Source organism: Epinephelus fuscoguttatus, linkage group LG20 (genome assembly GCF_011397635.1).
Source record: "Epinephelus fuscoguttatus linkage group LG20, E.fuscoguttatus.final_Chr_v1".
Taxonomy (NCBI): domain Eukaryota; kingdom Metazoa; phylum Chordata; class Actinopteri; order Perciformes; family Serranidae; genus Epinephelus; species Epinephelus fuscoguttatus.
The window spans coordinates 1,558,068-1,573,236 of NC_064771.1; the positions used below are offsets into that span (position 1 = coordinate 1,558,068).

General features: G+C 40.2%; 1 protein-coding gene across 8 annotated transcripts in view; it reads right to left on the reverse strand.

Moving 5' to 3' along the window:
• The window catches only part of ccdc57 (coiled-coil domain containing 57), a 148,179-nt gene that overhangs the window by 20,539 nt on the left and 112,471 nt on the right, over nucleotides 1–15,169 (reverse strand). For 7 of the 8 annotated variants that reach the window (XR_007448177.1, XM_049563881.1, XM_049563882.1 and 4 more), the window contains 4 exons: nucleotides 12,440–12,689; nucleotides 2,935–3,035; nucleotides 2,417–2,639; nucleotides 293–393 (listed from right to left, as the gene is read on the reverse strand). Coding sequence is in view for 7 of the 8 variants with exons in the window: in XM_049563881.1 (XP_049419838.1) it covers nucleotides 293–393; nucleotides 2,417–2,639; nucleotides 2,935–3,035; nucleotides 12,440–12,689 (675 nt within the window). In the remaining variant the exon portion in view is untranslated. The remainder of the gene's footprint in view (nucleotides 1–292; nucleotides 394–2,416; nucleotides 2,640–2,934; nucleotides 3,036–12,439; nucleotides 12,690–15,169) is intronic. The other variant, XM_049563883.1, reaches the window with a different exon arrangement.

Sequence of the window (15,169 nt, forward strand, 5' to 3'; positions counted from 1 at the left end):
AGTTTCAGCCTGAAGGATATTCTTAAGTGCTGTGCTCCAAATCATAAACTCTTACAAATTATGGCCCCAAATGTGGGAAAACAGAGCCAAGGAAGATTCTCATGTCTATTACCACTCAGGTACTAAAATGAACCCTCTTTTCTAATTGGTAAAATTAAGGAGGTACAATATGAGGGTGTCACCGAGGTAGGATAAACACTCAGTGCCTGATTTTGTGATATAGACAAGCCTTTGAAGGACCTGGGAGGAAGGAACAGTTCATTGATGAGAGATTTAAAGAGATTGCAAATACCTGTGAGGTGAGCTGGTACTGCAGCTGTTCCAAAGCAATCAGCCCATCATGATGGTCTCCTTGTTTCTCTGTGGACAAGTCCCTCTCTGGCTCCAGTGGTTCTGTCAGACACAGAGAGTTGTCTGGGTCTGTGGGTGCTTTCCACTATGCTAATTATGCTTCCTATTGTCCTAGTTCCTCCATCCTCTGAACACTGATGGAGGTCTGCCATCACTGAGGATGTTCCAGTTGCTTAGGAGGTAAAGAAAGAGAAGAGAGGAGGCTCCCGAAGGATCCTGGAGTGAGGAACCACATGTGTATCCTATGCAGATGTTTTTTTACCAAATGGCAACACACCTACGATTGGAAACCATTTTAGTAAATGGTGACCTGATCTCATTGGGCAGTAAAAGAAGTGGCTGGCTCTTGTGGAAACAGCTTTACTATAATAATATTCATAATATTGTATGATTGTAATACTTTAGGTAAATTTCCTGTGGAAACAGGAACAAGAGAATCAAGTTTCTGAGTGCTGTATCGCAGGCAACTGGACTTGCTTAGTCCAGCAAGTCCAGATGGCTATGACTAAGAATTACCATGACCTGGACGACTGAGAATCTTCAACAACAGAAACAACTGTGGCTTGATAGTTATTTACAAAGGAGCATTAGAGCCATGTTCAGGGAAAATAAATCTTAGATGTCAAGAATAAAGTTGTAAATCTATGCAGATAAAATTGTAAATCTACGAGACCATGGTAATGCAGAGTTTAGCATGACCCAGATGTGCGATCACCAGTGGCACCCTTCTATAATGTTGTTTGACACAACAACCTCCAGGGGATATTTTTTCCAGGTGGTGCACCGGTGGAAGTGGAGCAGTGTGGATCAGTGTGGATGAATGAAAAATTAAAATAATAAACTGTTTTGGGGTTGCGTTATGTGACAATGTAAATGTAATAGTATCACCCGAAATCTGCTAAAGCGTATATTACTGTCACCCCCAACACTGTGCACACTTTGTCCCTTTTTATACCATGTTACCCAACTTTCCGGTCTTAATCTGTGACTTTGTTTCTCTTTTCTTCTCACCCCCATCACCAAGACCAAGTACTGCACCCTGGGGGACAGAGCATTCGCCATTGCCGCCCCTACCCTCTGGAACTCCCTGCCCCTGACCACCCGGAACTCTGATACACTCCCCTCATTCAAGAGTCAGCTTAAATCCCATCTCTTCAGGATCACCTACAGCATCTGAAAATCCTCCCTCGTCATCCTCCACCCGCTCTTTCTCTTAATATGTTGTCCCTTTGTTATAGTGTTGTTTACCTGCCTTTTGTTTGAGTGTTTTGTATGAGTGCCTGTTTCTGTGCGTATTCTTTTGTAAAGCGTCTTTGAGTACCTAGAAAAGCGCTATATAAAACTGATTTATTATTATTATTAAAATTACGAATTTCATTTCGCAATATTTCAGCTGCATTCTCTTAGATTTACAATTTTTTTCTCATAATATGACTTTATTCTTGTAAATTCAGGACTTTATTCTCGTATGATTTACGACTTTATTCTCATAGATTTATGACTGTATTCTTGTACATTTATGACTTTATTTATTGTAATATTATGACTTTATTTTCGTATATTTATGACTTTATTGTAATATTATGATTTTATTCTTGTAGATTTACAACTTTATTCTTGTATTTTTTTTCTTTAACATGGCCCTAATCCTCCTTTGTAGTTATTCATTTTTATTCATAAATAAAATATTTGATAGATTTGTATAGAATTTGAATCATAAATGAAAAGACACTTTTTTCTTATTTTGCAAGGTATTCCTACCAGCTTAAGCTAATTTAAACCTGATTTGTGAACATCAGTTCCTTAAATAAAAGCCTGCTTATATCAGTAACTCTGCTGAATTAAATACACCCTTGGAAGCAAGTTTTTAAGACCACAAATCTTAACCTGGCCAAGCAACCATACAGCCCCATAAACTCACCAGAGGAGTTGTGGTCAGCTACTGGACCTACTGTTATTTTCGTTTTAATGACATACGGTGCTCATAGCTGCTCTTCAATGTGTGTGTGTGCGTGTGTGTGTGTGTGTGTGTGTATGGTGGTGCTAAGTGAGTCTGTTATTTTACCCTGTGGTCCAGCTGTGGTTATTTGTGCACGGAGGCGGTTGCCTATCTCTATCAGCTGCTGTTTCTCTCTGCTCAGACGAGCAATACGGGATGCTGCCTGCTTTAGCCTGGTATTGCTTTTAGCGCTCTGCACATTTTCAAACAAACTACCATACTTCAGGCTGGACGCCTGCTGCTGTGGCAAATACAGGTTCTCCTCTCTGAGCTGTCCCACGAGTGCACTCTGGAAGAGATGAGAATATGAGATGAAAGTTGAAGGAACTGGGTTGCTGTAGAAGCTTAAGCCATTTCTTCTCATTATTTGACATTTCAGTAAACTACTATTTCTGCTAGGGCAGTGCTACACACTACAGAGCTAAAATAGAAGGGAACTGTCTTCCCTCCATCTGATCTTTGGGTATGGAAAATCATCCCACTGTCAGCAGATCAGCAGCTTTAACGCCACACTGGTGTTCAAACAGTCACCTGGACAGAACTGACAGGTACACTTCAACTAGTTTACTAACACCCTTCAATACCTGTTCCATGAGGCTGGCAAGAGCAGACTCCATATGTGCCATTCTGACCTCCTGCTTTGCCAGAGCAGAGGCATTGGTATCCTTCTCCTGGGACAGACCACCTGAGGATCCAAACCACACAGAGGAAAAAGATGAGCAAAGACAAAATTTCCACAAAATGCTTTTTTAAAATACAACTAATACAAATAACATTCCATGTGTGTGTTCAAATTAAGTAATAAAATATACATAAATAATAACTCTCTCTCCTCATCTTCTCTATTATGTATAACCATACAATACTGCTATTTCATCACTTTGTAGATCTGCATAACTCATTTAAAGTGTTGTTGTCACTGTGGGTGTATATGTGTTTATGTCCCAGCCAAAGTGCATTTTGGAGTAGAGTACAAGTGCCAAAAGATGGCTGTAGCTACATTTGTACTATGTGGGAACTGTGCGATTTTTCCACAATGCATTCCTGGAAATGTTTCACAGTAAAATTGTGATGCGTCCCAGAAGCAACCTCTGAGTGGCCCGGGCAGGGATCGGTACAGAGACCCAGTATTAAACGGCCCGAGGCAAATTTAATCAAGACCATAATAATAGTAAGCTCTGACATTATCGGCTCTTATTGTTACTTTAAGTTTTGGTTTCATGTATCATCATGCTGCAGTCTCTTGCCTGCTCTCTGCATGTCAGGGCTGACCTCCTCCTCGCAGCACACACACACACAAACACACACATACATACTGTATATACTGTAACTTCAAGATTACTCGAGTTGACGACAACTACGCTTGTTACTGTAAGTAAGTGCAATAAAACCTCTGCCAGTAAAAAGCCAATACTCTATCAATACATGTGATCAGCATGTTTAAAGCCATATTTCAATCCGCTCTGTCCACAGTCTCTCATTCACCACTATTATGGTTTACGATCGTGGTTAATACAAGATATGAGGTGAGGTGTGTGCATGTGTGTGTGGAGGAGAGGAGAGAAGGAGAGAGGGAGATGCTGGTAGGGATAGTGTATTATTTGATACTGTTAATGTCACTTATTATGCTTCTGTGCATTGACAGTTCTTTTTTATTCTGTTTCTGCATTATGTTGAGGAGGGCCATGCATGAATATTTATATGTGTGTGTGTGTGTTTGTATATATATATATATATATATATATATATATATATACGCATGGCCCTCCTCAACATAATGTTACAGTTTTTCTCAGTCCCGTTGGTACATTTCTCAGATCAGAATTGAAATTCTCAAAACTACTTCTTCAATCTTCACATCATTGTGTCACTTGTGCACATCAAAAAAGCAGTTTCTCATTTCTTTGAACAAGTTGTAAATTCTTTGGTACATCCATGCAAATGATTATGTACAATTCTCTGCTGTTTCCTACATTATCAATTGCTTATGTCATGTTGATCAAAATGTATTATAATGGGTCTCTGTTGAATAGTCTCACCCCCCACAACATTTAAGCATTAGTTCATCGCATAAGTCTTTACATGCAAAATGGTTGAAAAAGTTGTCATAATATGTCAAGCATATTTCTATACATTTCCATTAGACTTTTTTTTCTAAATCTGTCCTGAATTGGTAAATTGCTCCCAGGTGAATCTTGACTTTCTCTAATGAAGGGAAATGTGTGAAGCATTAGATCAACCAATGATCAACCAGTTTTCTTAAATAGCTCAAAGGTGCATCTCATGAACCATCAACTGGCAAGTATATATATAGCCGGAGCACAACACAATGTTACAATGTCTGACAATGGAAGGACAAGGAATTGGACGCGGTCAACAGCCAGAGGGAAGAAGAAGAGGAAGAGGAGTGAGACTGCGTGGCGGAGGAATTGGGAGGCAAAACAGAGGAAGAGGCAGAAGAGGCCGAGGACATACAGTATGCGCGTTCCTGATGAGATAAGAGCCACACTTGTGGACCACGTTCTCAATCGTGGGCTTACAATGGCTGAGGCTGGTCGAAGGGTGCAGCCAAATGTTGGGAGAAAAACTGTGTCCTCAATCATTCAGACTTTTCGTCGACAGAACAGGTATGTAATCTAACAATAGGCACTGTACTGTAATACTGTATACTTTCTGTAATACTTCATACAATATTACAGTATTCCACTTGCATTTTACAATATACAGTAAGTATACTTTATAAAGTGACATTTTATCTTACTCATTTTTGTGTTTTGCATTACTATATTTTTTCCACACAGGACTGCAAGACAACTTCACAGGGGTGGCAGAGGGCCCCTTTTCACACCTGAACAGGAGGAAGCTATTTGCACCATGGTTGTAGAAAACAATGCCATAAGACTAAGGGAGATAAAGAGTGCCATTATAGAGGACAACAATATCTTTGAAAACATCCAAACAGTCAGCATCTCAACCATTGACAGGGTGCTGAAAAGACACCAAATGAATATGAAGCAGCTGTACACTGTTCCATTTGAAAGAAATGGTGAAAGAGTGAAGGAGCTGCGCTACCAGTATGTACAGGTAAAACATGTATGAGCATGCAGTAACTGTACCTCACAGTAAACAGTACAACATCGTATAGTGATATACAGTACAGTAAGTGTGACCTTTACACATTTGCTATGGCTGTAGAAAAGAAGATGCAATATGTGCTGTATACATTTGATGTAACTATATCTTGTCCAAAATGAAAATGCATGTAATTCATAAAACTCATTTTGTGTCTTCTGGATATAGCGTATAATGGAACTGGAAGCAAGTGAACCACCGCACAACTTCATCTACATGGATGAGGCTGGCTTCAACCTAACGAAACGCAGAAGGTGTGGTTGAAATATCATCAGCCACAGAGCTACAGTTGATGTGCCAGGCCAACGGGGCAGGAACATAACCGTGGGAGCTGCTATCTCTGAGAATGGTGTGCTAATGCATATTCCCACTATTGGGCCATAGAGTACAGAGCGTCTTGTCACCTTTTTAGACACTCTCTACAGGGATTTCATCCCTGAACAAGAGAGGGGTCAGATTGGAGATGACTTGCCAAAGTACGTGATAGTTTGGGACAATGTCAGTTTCCATCGCTCCAACATCATCAGGCAATGGTTTGCGACCCACAACAGGCTGCTGATGGAGTTCCTCTCACCCTACTCCCCATTCCTTAACCCCATTGAGGAATTTTTCTCAGCATGGAGATGGAAAGTATATGATCGCCAGCCACATACACAGATGACCCTTCTGGCTGCCATGGATTCCTTGTGATGTGGATGAGAATTTGTGGCCCAACAGACAAGAACGTCAGGAGGTGTAGGAAGACTGCACTGTAATTCCTACAGCACTGCATGTACAGTTTTCCCCAAGGAGACTGTCCTATGTTCACATTTCTACTTTTGTTTTTTTCTTTGTGCTATGCAGTGCTGTCTTTTCCTTTCTGTATCGCAATGACATGGTCTGTCAACAAATTACAGTACAAACAGTAAAAGCGTAAATGTGAATCTTGTCCAGTCTCTTGCAATCAATCTCCCACATACACTAAGGTGTAACTTACAATTTACAATAATTGTCATCAAAACTTTAGCCATGGTTTACATCAGAACATCCCTCCAGACTACACTGTTACACTGACAACATGACTAAGCTATTTGACTGTCTTATCCGTACACAATCACACAAGGACTTGTCATTCTGATGGCACTGACATGTTCATTGACACAGATATTTACTTTTGAGAGATGAACTAAGGATTCTGAGCAAGAGACTGGCTTTTGCAGGTAATCCATGGTGTTTTGCTATTTGTACAAATTGTTTTGAGAAATGCACTTACTGTTTTGCAAATGTCAAGGATGATTCAAGAAATGTACCTATATATACATATATATATGTATATATGATTCAAGAAATGTACCTATATATACATATATATATATATATATATATATATATATATATATATGTATATATAGGTACATTTCTTGAATCATCCTTGACATATATATATATATATATATATATATATATATATATGTATATATATATGTATGTATGCACTGTGGTGTGGTGGTTAGCATTCTCGCCTCACAGCAAGAGGGTTGCCGGTTCAATCCCGGGCGTGGGAGCCCTTCTGTGTGGAGTTTGCATGTTCTCCCCGTGTCAGCGTGGGTTCTCTCTGGGCACTCCGGCTTCCTCCCACAGTCCAAAGACATGCAGATTGGGGACTAGGTTAATTGGTGACTCTAAATTGTCCGTAGGTGTGAATGTGAGCGTGAATGGTTGTTTGTCTCTATGTGTCAGCCCTGCGATAGTCTGGCGACCTGTCCAGGGTGTACCCTGCCTCTCGCCCGATGTCAGCTGGGATAGGCTCTAGCCCCCCCGCAACCCTCAAGAGGATGAAGCGGTTAGAAGATGAATGAATGAATATATATATGTATATGTATGTATGTATGTATGTATATATATATATATATATATGTATGTATATGTATATATATATATATATATACAGTACAGGCCAAAAGTTTGGACACACCTTCTCATTCAATGCGTTTTCTTTATTTTCATGACTATTTACATTGTAGATTCTCACTGAAGGCATCAAAACTATGAATGAACACATGTGGAGTTATGTACTTAACAAAAAAAGGTGAAATAACTGAAAACATGTTTTATATTCTAGTTTCTTCAAAATAGCCACCCTTTGCTCTGATTACTGCTTTGCACACTCTTGGCATTCTCTCCAGATGATGTCATTACGTATGGGTATCTGAACGTGGCTTTTGTCGCTTGAGTAATTTCAATAAAAACTTATTAACAGCAAAAATACAGTGGCTTTTGCTGCACCTGATCTGGCTCCACACATGCGCGCATGCACACACACGGAACTCACCTCACTGCATGATGGTCACGCTGGGTGCCACTCGCCACCTATGCTCACACTCCACATTTTTTTTTTTTTTTTTTTTTGCTCGTCACTCCACATCAGAGCACAGAACCTAGCAATGCTGAGATGGTTGAAAAAACTGATGCAAGCTCCTCCAGTGCCGCTCCAGTTGGAGTAGGATGCAACACTTGACACTTGATGTTTATGATAATGACGGTAACGGTACAGTTAATCAGAAGAGGTGCACTCGGTTCATTCAGTCAGTAATAATTAGGCGAGCAACTTTAGCTACAGAGATGAAGGTCGTACTTGAACTAGCAGCCAGTCATGTTTCTAAATTTCCTACAGGTAAGCTGAGCATAATGAACACCCAGATAACAGTAGTATGTGTTAGCAGAACCTTAGTGTGTAACTGTGACACTCAGAGACATTGACTGCGATTAAGAGATTGTAGAGACATTGACCACGATTAAGAGTGTGTGTGTGTGTGTGTGTGTGTGTGTGTGTGTGTGTGTGTGTGTTGCAGCTCATGGAAGGTGCCGCTAGAAATAGCTTCGGTAGCTAAGTGCGTCGCTAATGACGTTCTGTGTGAGTTAAAGTGAGTGAAATGTGCGTGAAGATGCATATGGTTGAGATACAAGAGTGACAGTAAATTGTGTGAAGCAGGATGAGCAGAGTGAATGTGTTGGGAGCATCGATGAGCTGTGTGTTATGTTGACCAGGCTAATGGATATAGGCTACGTCATGTCCATGCTAACGCCTGCTGATTTGCTAACGCCATAGCCTGACTTCATTCCTCTCCGTCAGTAAGGTTAAAGGAGCATTTCATACATTTTGGCAATTGAAGTTTGTATCAGGCTCAGTGTGTAAGTGTTTTACTATCACTCTTGTGAAACCATTGTGAGAGTAATTCAGTACTACGCTGTGGATTAAAAACAAGGGAAGTTAGATTAAGTGTGTTTATGGGTTTAATTCTGAGCCTTCTCTTTCAGAGGGATGGGCTGACATTGCAGATGGTGTCAGATGGACTGCAGAAGACGACCCTGGCTCTTGTACCCATGCAAGCAAACAAAATAAACTTTTTTTTTCTTCTGTATTTCAGACAGTCCCAGGTCAGCATCTGAAGCAATTCCTGGATGAAGTGGGACCTTTTCCCGGAAACACCTTCTCTGGTGTAAAACTCAACAGGAAACAAGTGGATGATGATGACTTCCACAAAGTGAACGATAAACTCAGACAACCTCACCACGCAGTTTGGCAACCTTGATAAGGGTGTCTTGAAGGCCACCGCCACCATGTTTGACCTAAGCAACTGGCCTGAAGACATCACTGACCTGGCCACCTTTGGTCTGGCCGATGTTGAGACTTTTCTCACTCACTTTCAGAAAACTGATGGGTTACAGGGAGCTTCGTGGAGCACTGTATTCACGAACAGTCAATCTAAGTAACAAAACTTGTGAAAAAGCCAAATGAACTCAGATCTGTCATTTTTTTAGAACTCAACTATTAGGGTTTCCAATCCTTTTTTCCTGTTTTTGACAATAGTGCTTGCATTAAAAATCAATATGAAAAGGAAATATGTCCTTATGTTGTGTTTTCACCATCATTGGTAGGCTGAATTCTCATCACGAGTGAATAAAGCAGCTAACTCTGAATCAATCTGCTCAAATGTTTAAGTTCAAATAACTCATGTTTGTCTTAGTATGCCATTTTGTGGAAATGAGATTCCCATGATCCTTTGCTAAAGAAAATAATAACATACTAGAGTGAAAAGAACGCATCAGAATTCTTTAATGTTGAAATAATGATTGATATCTGGATGTTGCAATAGGTGCATAATTAATAGAATTATTAAATTCAGTGAGTGCATAATAAAGAGTTTATGAATGTCAACAAGACACTGTTCCCACTTTAGGTCCAGTAGCTGCAAAGTTGCATTACGAGCTGTTAATAAGTGCATATTAATAATTTATTAACGTTTATACGACACTGTTCCCACTTTAGATCCAGTAGCTGCAAAGATGCATTATGAGCTGTTAATAAGTGCATATTAATAGTTTATTAACCTTTATATGACACTGTTCCCACTTTAGATCCAGTAGCTGCAAAGACGCATCATGAGCTGTTAATAAGTGCATATTAATAGTTTATTAATCTTTATACGACACTGTTCCCACTTTAGATCCGGTAGCTGCAAAGGATCATTATTTACTATTAATATGTACATAATTAAGCATCTATTAACTGTAATATGGCATTTATATTAACTTCTTATAGTCTCATTAATGTTAATAAACACCTTATTAATTTCATCTTATAGGGTCTTAAAGTGTCTTATAAACCAGTAATAAATGTGGTTATTATTCTATAATTAACCCTTACAAAATATAATTAATGTAAATACACATCTTATTAATATTTAGTACAGGTTTATAAACTGTTACCAAAGTTTCTATTAAGTGCTTATAATGCTCCTATAAGCAATAATAACTCAGTCAGTTATGCTGTAATAAACACTTACTCGTCTTATCAATGTTAATAAGCATCTTATACCGTCTTATAAGTGCTCATTAACAGTTAATTTGTGCTTATTAAGCATTAATTAGCGCTTATTACAGTACCTATAAAGTGTTACCAAAGATTTTTAACAAAGTCTTTGCAGAGCACCTGTCACCCAGAAACAGCAGAAGAGATGCACAGCTAAGACTCTGCTGAGGATGGAGGAGCACTTCAACAACAACTCTTACCCTCACTGGATGTGGCAGCGCAGCCAGGACATCATGGACTACAACCCTCTGACAACACCACCTCAATCAGCCATGCCTCCTTCCTTGATGAGCTCAGCTGCCTCTATGCAGGCAGACATCAAGTTGTGCTGCCGGCAGACCATCAGCTTCTCCTCCCCACCAGTGTGTCTTTGCTGCACTGAACTAGAATAATGCACATAAGGCTATTGGCCTTGATGACATCCCGGTACTCAATACCATTAAAACCTGGAAGCCTCAGGGTATTCTCATACACACTGATAATTCTGGCATGCCGTGATTTGGTCAATGTGAACAAATGTAAGCAGTATTTTCAAAGTCGCATGAAATTATATCCATGTAGTATGTTTTTTATGATTGCACTTTTTTTGAAGAATTACATGTAAATAAACCTGTTGTAAAAAACAGTTATAGAACTGGGCTAGGATGTGTAAAAAAAAAAAAAAAAACCTTATTACCTTAGCCATTTTGATAAATTGTTTTGGTCACTTAAGGTGATTCTGTTTAGTCTTAGGAATGTATGAAGCACAAACACTTTCATCTGCTCTATAGATTTGGAGAATTAAACTGCAATCTAAAAATGTATGTGCTATTTTTTTTGGATAAAGAGTTGGCAGTGGGAGGGGTAATCCTTCTTCAACGTATCCTCATATAACAGTTCGCGTGATATTCCATGAAAATGCACACACAACAGTTTGTATGATATCCTATAAATGAACGCCGCATGGATGATGTCATATCCTTAACATAAGGTTAAGGAGGGTAGGTTTAGGCAAGTGAAGTTGATGTGGTCAGGTTTAGGAAAAGAAACTTGGCAATGACATACCTTAAAATGACTCAAAGTTCACACAGTACCGGTCACCAGTTTCCTGGGGAAAGTCCCCTGTTTTGTGACCCATCCATCACCTCAACATGCCACCTTACTGGACCTCATCCTTCTTTGATCTTAACTCACATCAACACATTGATCACGTGATGGCAGCCTTCCCAAATACATGGATTATACATGACGTACTGGCTCATGATTACGTGGGCCATGTATGAATTTTGATGCATTTCGTAGGAAAACATACAAACAGTGCATGAGAATAGCATGAGCAGGTTAATGTATTGACCGAAGTAATTCAGTACCAAATAGTATTAACACTTCTCCAGTAAAACCATATCTGCATTTGATCCTTTTTGCACCAGGGGTCTGAACCCCTGCTAGATAAGTACATTTTCTATTGCTGCCGTCTCCTGTCTCCTTCCAGGGAATGTTCAGTTCAACATCTGCCCGGTAGGCACAAGCTAATACAGCAGCAGTGGCTAACACCAGACCAAAGGCCGCTAAACGGTCCCAACAAACTTACACAGAAATGGCTCAACTCTGTCATTCAACCCATTAATTGCTGTGTGATGCTAATACACATGCAACTGTTGACAGTGAGGTAGTTATAATAGATACTCTGTGTACAGGTATAGTCACCAAGGATAGTATATGGAGTCTGAATAGCTAGTTGTTACACATGTTTTCTGATAGATGGAGCAGGAGAAAAAGAGAGAGGGTGGTCTTTTCTTTTAATTTGGGAATCTCTAAACACACTGAGGACACATATGTATTAATGTTGAAAAGCCATGAAAAAGTGAGTTTTGCATTATATGTCACCTTTAAGATAGTCAAGAACTAGACAGCTTTGTGCAATGGATTAATTTAGAGGTCTATCTGAAGTCTGACTATCAGTTTGATCTAAATAAAAGTCAAAGTCTATGTTTGTGAAACTGGCCCTTGGAGCTAAACTATACAAAGCTGAGCATAGCTTGCCACAGCATACACAGTAATAAATTTACTAAAATTTCCTGGATGAAATCATCAGTCATGTTTGTGTAACAGAGTGCTGTCCGCACCTGGTGCACTGACTTTGAAGGAGATGTCAGTTGATTGGGTCGGTAATCCAGTGGCCATCTGAGTTTTAGCTGCAGGGGCTTCTGAATGCTGAACTGTCTGAGGAGAGGAGGCCTGTGGCTGGGCCTGGGGATGGGTGAGACCCTCCATGTCCTTTCTCATCTGGTTAACCACGGCCCGCAGGATGCTGTTCTGCTGCTGCAGACAACGGATCTCTTCTGATGCCAGAGAATCTATCTTTGGTGTGAGACCCTGTGGGTACATAAACACACACTCATCTGGACAGAGTGACGTAGTGTGTATAATACAATATGCACTTCTTATTTCTTATCAAGTGACTTAGCCTATGATTTACTGCAAATACTACATTTATCAGGAGTAAAATAATGGAAAAGGTTTGAGGCCCCTTTTTTTCTTTTCAAATCCTCTACACCTACTATGTTAGCTCTCCAAGATTCAAAAGAGCAACCAACGTGTCTGTAAATGGGTGTAGCAAATATAGTGACTGCAATGTGCATTCTGATCTCTGGGTCAGGAAACAGCCTGCATACACTCTGGAGGACACTTATAGACAACTGGCTACTTTATGGTAGGTCGTGCATGGCACCAGCCTAGTACCAACATATTTAGGGCCAGTATTCCATGGTCAATATTAGGGCTGGGTGGTATATCGATATTTTACAATATTCTAATATATGTTCAAGCAAGATATAGATTTAGACAATACTGTTACTATATTGATATAGGGTCAAGTTGCGTCACATAACGCATACCAGGGTTCATCTCTCCTCTCTCATTCTGTCCGCACAGCTCTGCCCCCTCACTGACTCACAGGTTCTCTAGCAACATTCAGAGAGACACAGAGCTGCTCCTCTGTTTAATCTGTCTATTAATTACTCTACAGTGTGACATCGGTCAATATGTTGCTGAAGCTACACTAAATCAGTCTGTGAGATGAATGAAGTTACCACAGTAGCACATGTACAATACTGTGGGCCTTTTCCTCTGTAACATTTAGCCGCGTCCAGTCAAGCCATGTTGACGCCCAGTGCCACGCCAAGCTTCTCTGGAATAGGTCCAAAAGCCGGGCCACCCGCACTCAAGCAGGTAGCGGTGGTCTGTGTGTTGTGACACTCTCCTCACCTCTGTCTGCAGGAGACCAGAGAGAAAGGCGTTTCATAAAGTCTCTGTGTATTCAGCTCTACGAAGTGCTCTTAGGACTTTTGTAGCTTCTAACTGAATCTCTGTGGTTTGGAGTTTATTCTCTCTCCTGCGTCCTGTTTTTATTTTAGATATCAGCTTTATTTCACTGTTTAATTGCCGTATTAGAAGTTGTGTGAAGTTGCTGCTCGAAAACTCAACATTTCCTTATTTTGCAGCTTCACAATAAAAGTTAAACAAAGTAAAACAAGCCAACAAACAAAACAAAACAAAGAGGGACTTCTATTTTTAAAGCTATAGGAATTAAAATACGTTTAATATGTTTTTTCAATTAAGACAAGTGTAATAATACTGCCAGGAGGAAGAGTACAAGGAGAATCAGCCACAGTGAGATGTTGATGAAGACATGCAGACAAGAGGCTCTTACTGCACCTTTGCAAACAGCTCACCTCCAACAGGTGTGCAACACCCTCCCCACTAGAAAAAAGACACTGCCTAACATTTTCTTTTCTATCTTATGACTTGGACTATAAAATATATATACATAATAAATGAACAGGTGAGTATTTCAACACATCAGTTTATTATTAGGCAGTAGCTCAGCCCATAGGGACTTGGGTTGGGAACCGGAGGGTCGCCTGTTCGAGTCCCCGTCCGGACCAAATATGGAGCGTGGACTGGTGGCTGGAGAGGTGCCAGTTGTGCATGTATAGGTCCTGTTTGTGCATGTGTGTGGCTTTTGGACCTGTGTGTTAATGACGAAAGTGAAAAAATTAAATTTCCCCTCAGGGGGATTAATAAAGTATATATATATATCTTGTCAGTGTCTGTTTCTCCCTCTTTTTCATAACCTCTCATGGCAGTAATACAGGACTAAATGCCCATAGTCCATATGTATAGAAGGGTGAAGCATTGGTGGGCTCCCCAATCCTCAAAAAAGGACAAGGAAACTACCACATATACTCAACATTATGTTTCCACATCTCTCTATGCCATGCATCTTATCTAAATAAGTGTACACACTACTGCCTTAACTTAAATCAAGTGTTTAGATAGCAACCCATCTCTGTGCTTATTCCTATTCAAACAAATGCTCAGATTGCCTGTTTGTTTACTAGCAGTAACATGTGTTTTTCATACTAGTAGAAGTGCTTTAACATTACCATGAACTGTAACACTTGTTTTCCTGCTGTTCCTTGCAATGGTTCAACCACATACACTGGGCTGTCATGGCCTCTCCTTCCCCTGTCCTCCCAATAGCTACGCAGCTTCCCAGGACCACCTCTGGGTGTTAGGTTCCTCACCAGGACGTGTCAACTTGCCAGAATGTAGCTTGTAGTTCCTTTCTTCTGCTGTCAATGTTCTAGACCCGTACGCTACCACTCAAAGTGCTCCATCTTTGGGTAAGATGGTGTCCCCAGTGCGTATGCCTGTTACAGCAGCTCCTGGAGTTTTTTTCAGTTAGCTAGCTAGCACTTAAGTTTTGTTTTGGTATGGAGATGAAGGCCGCTCTCTTCATAGCGGTCTTTCTCCTATTTTTCCACGGACTTGATCGTGGATCGTGTGCAGGG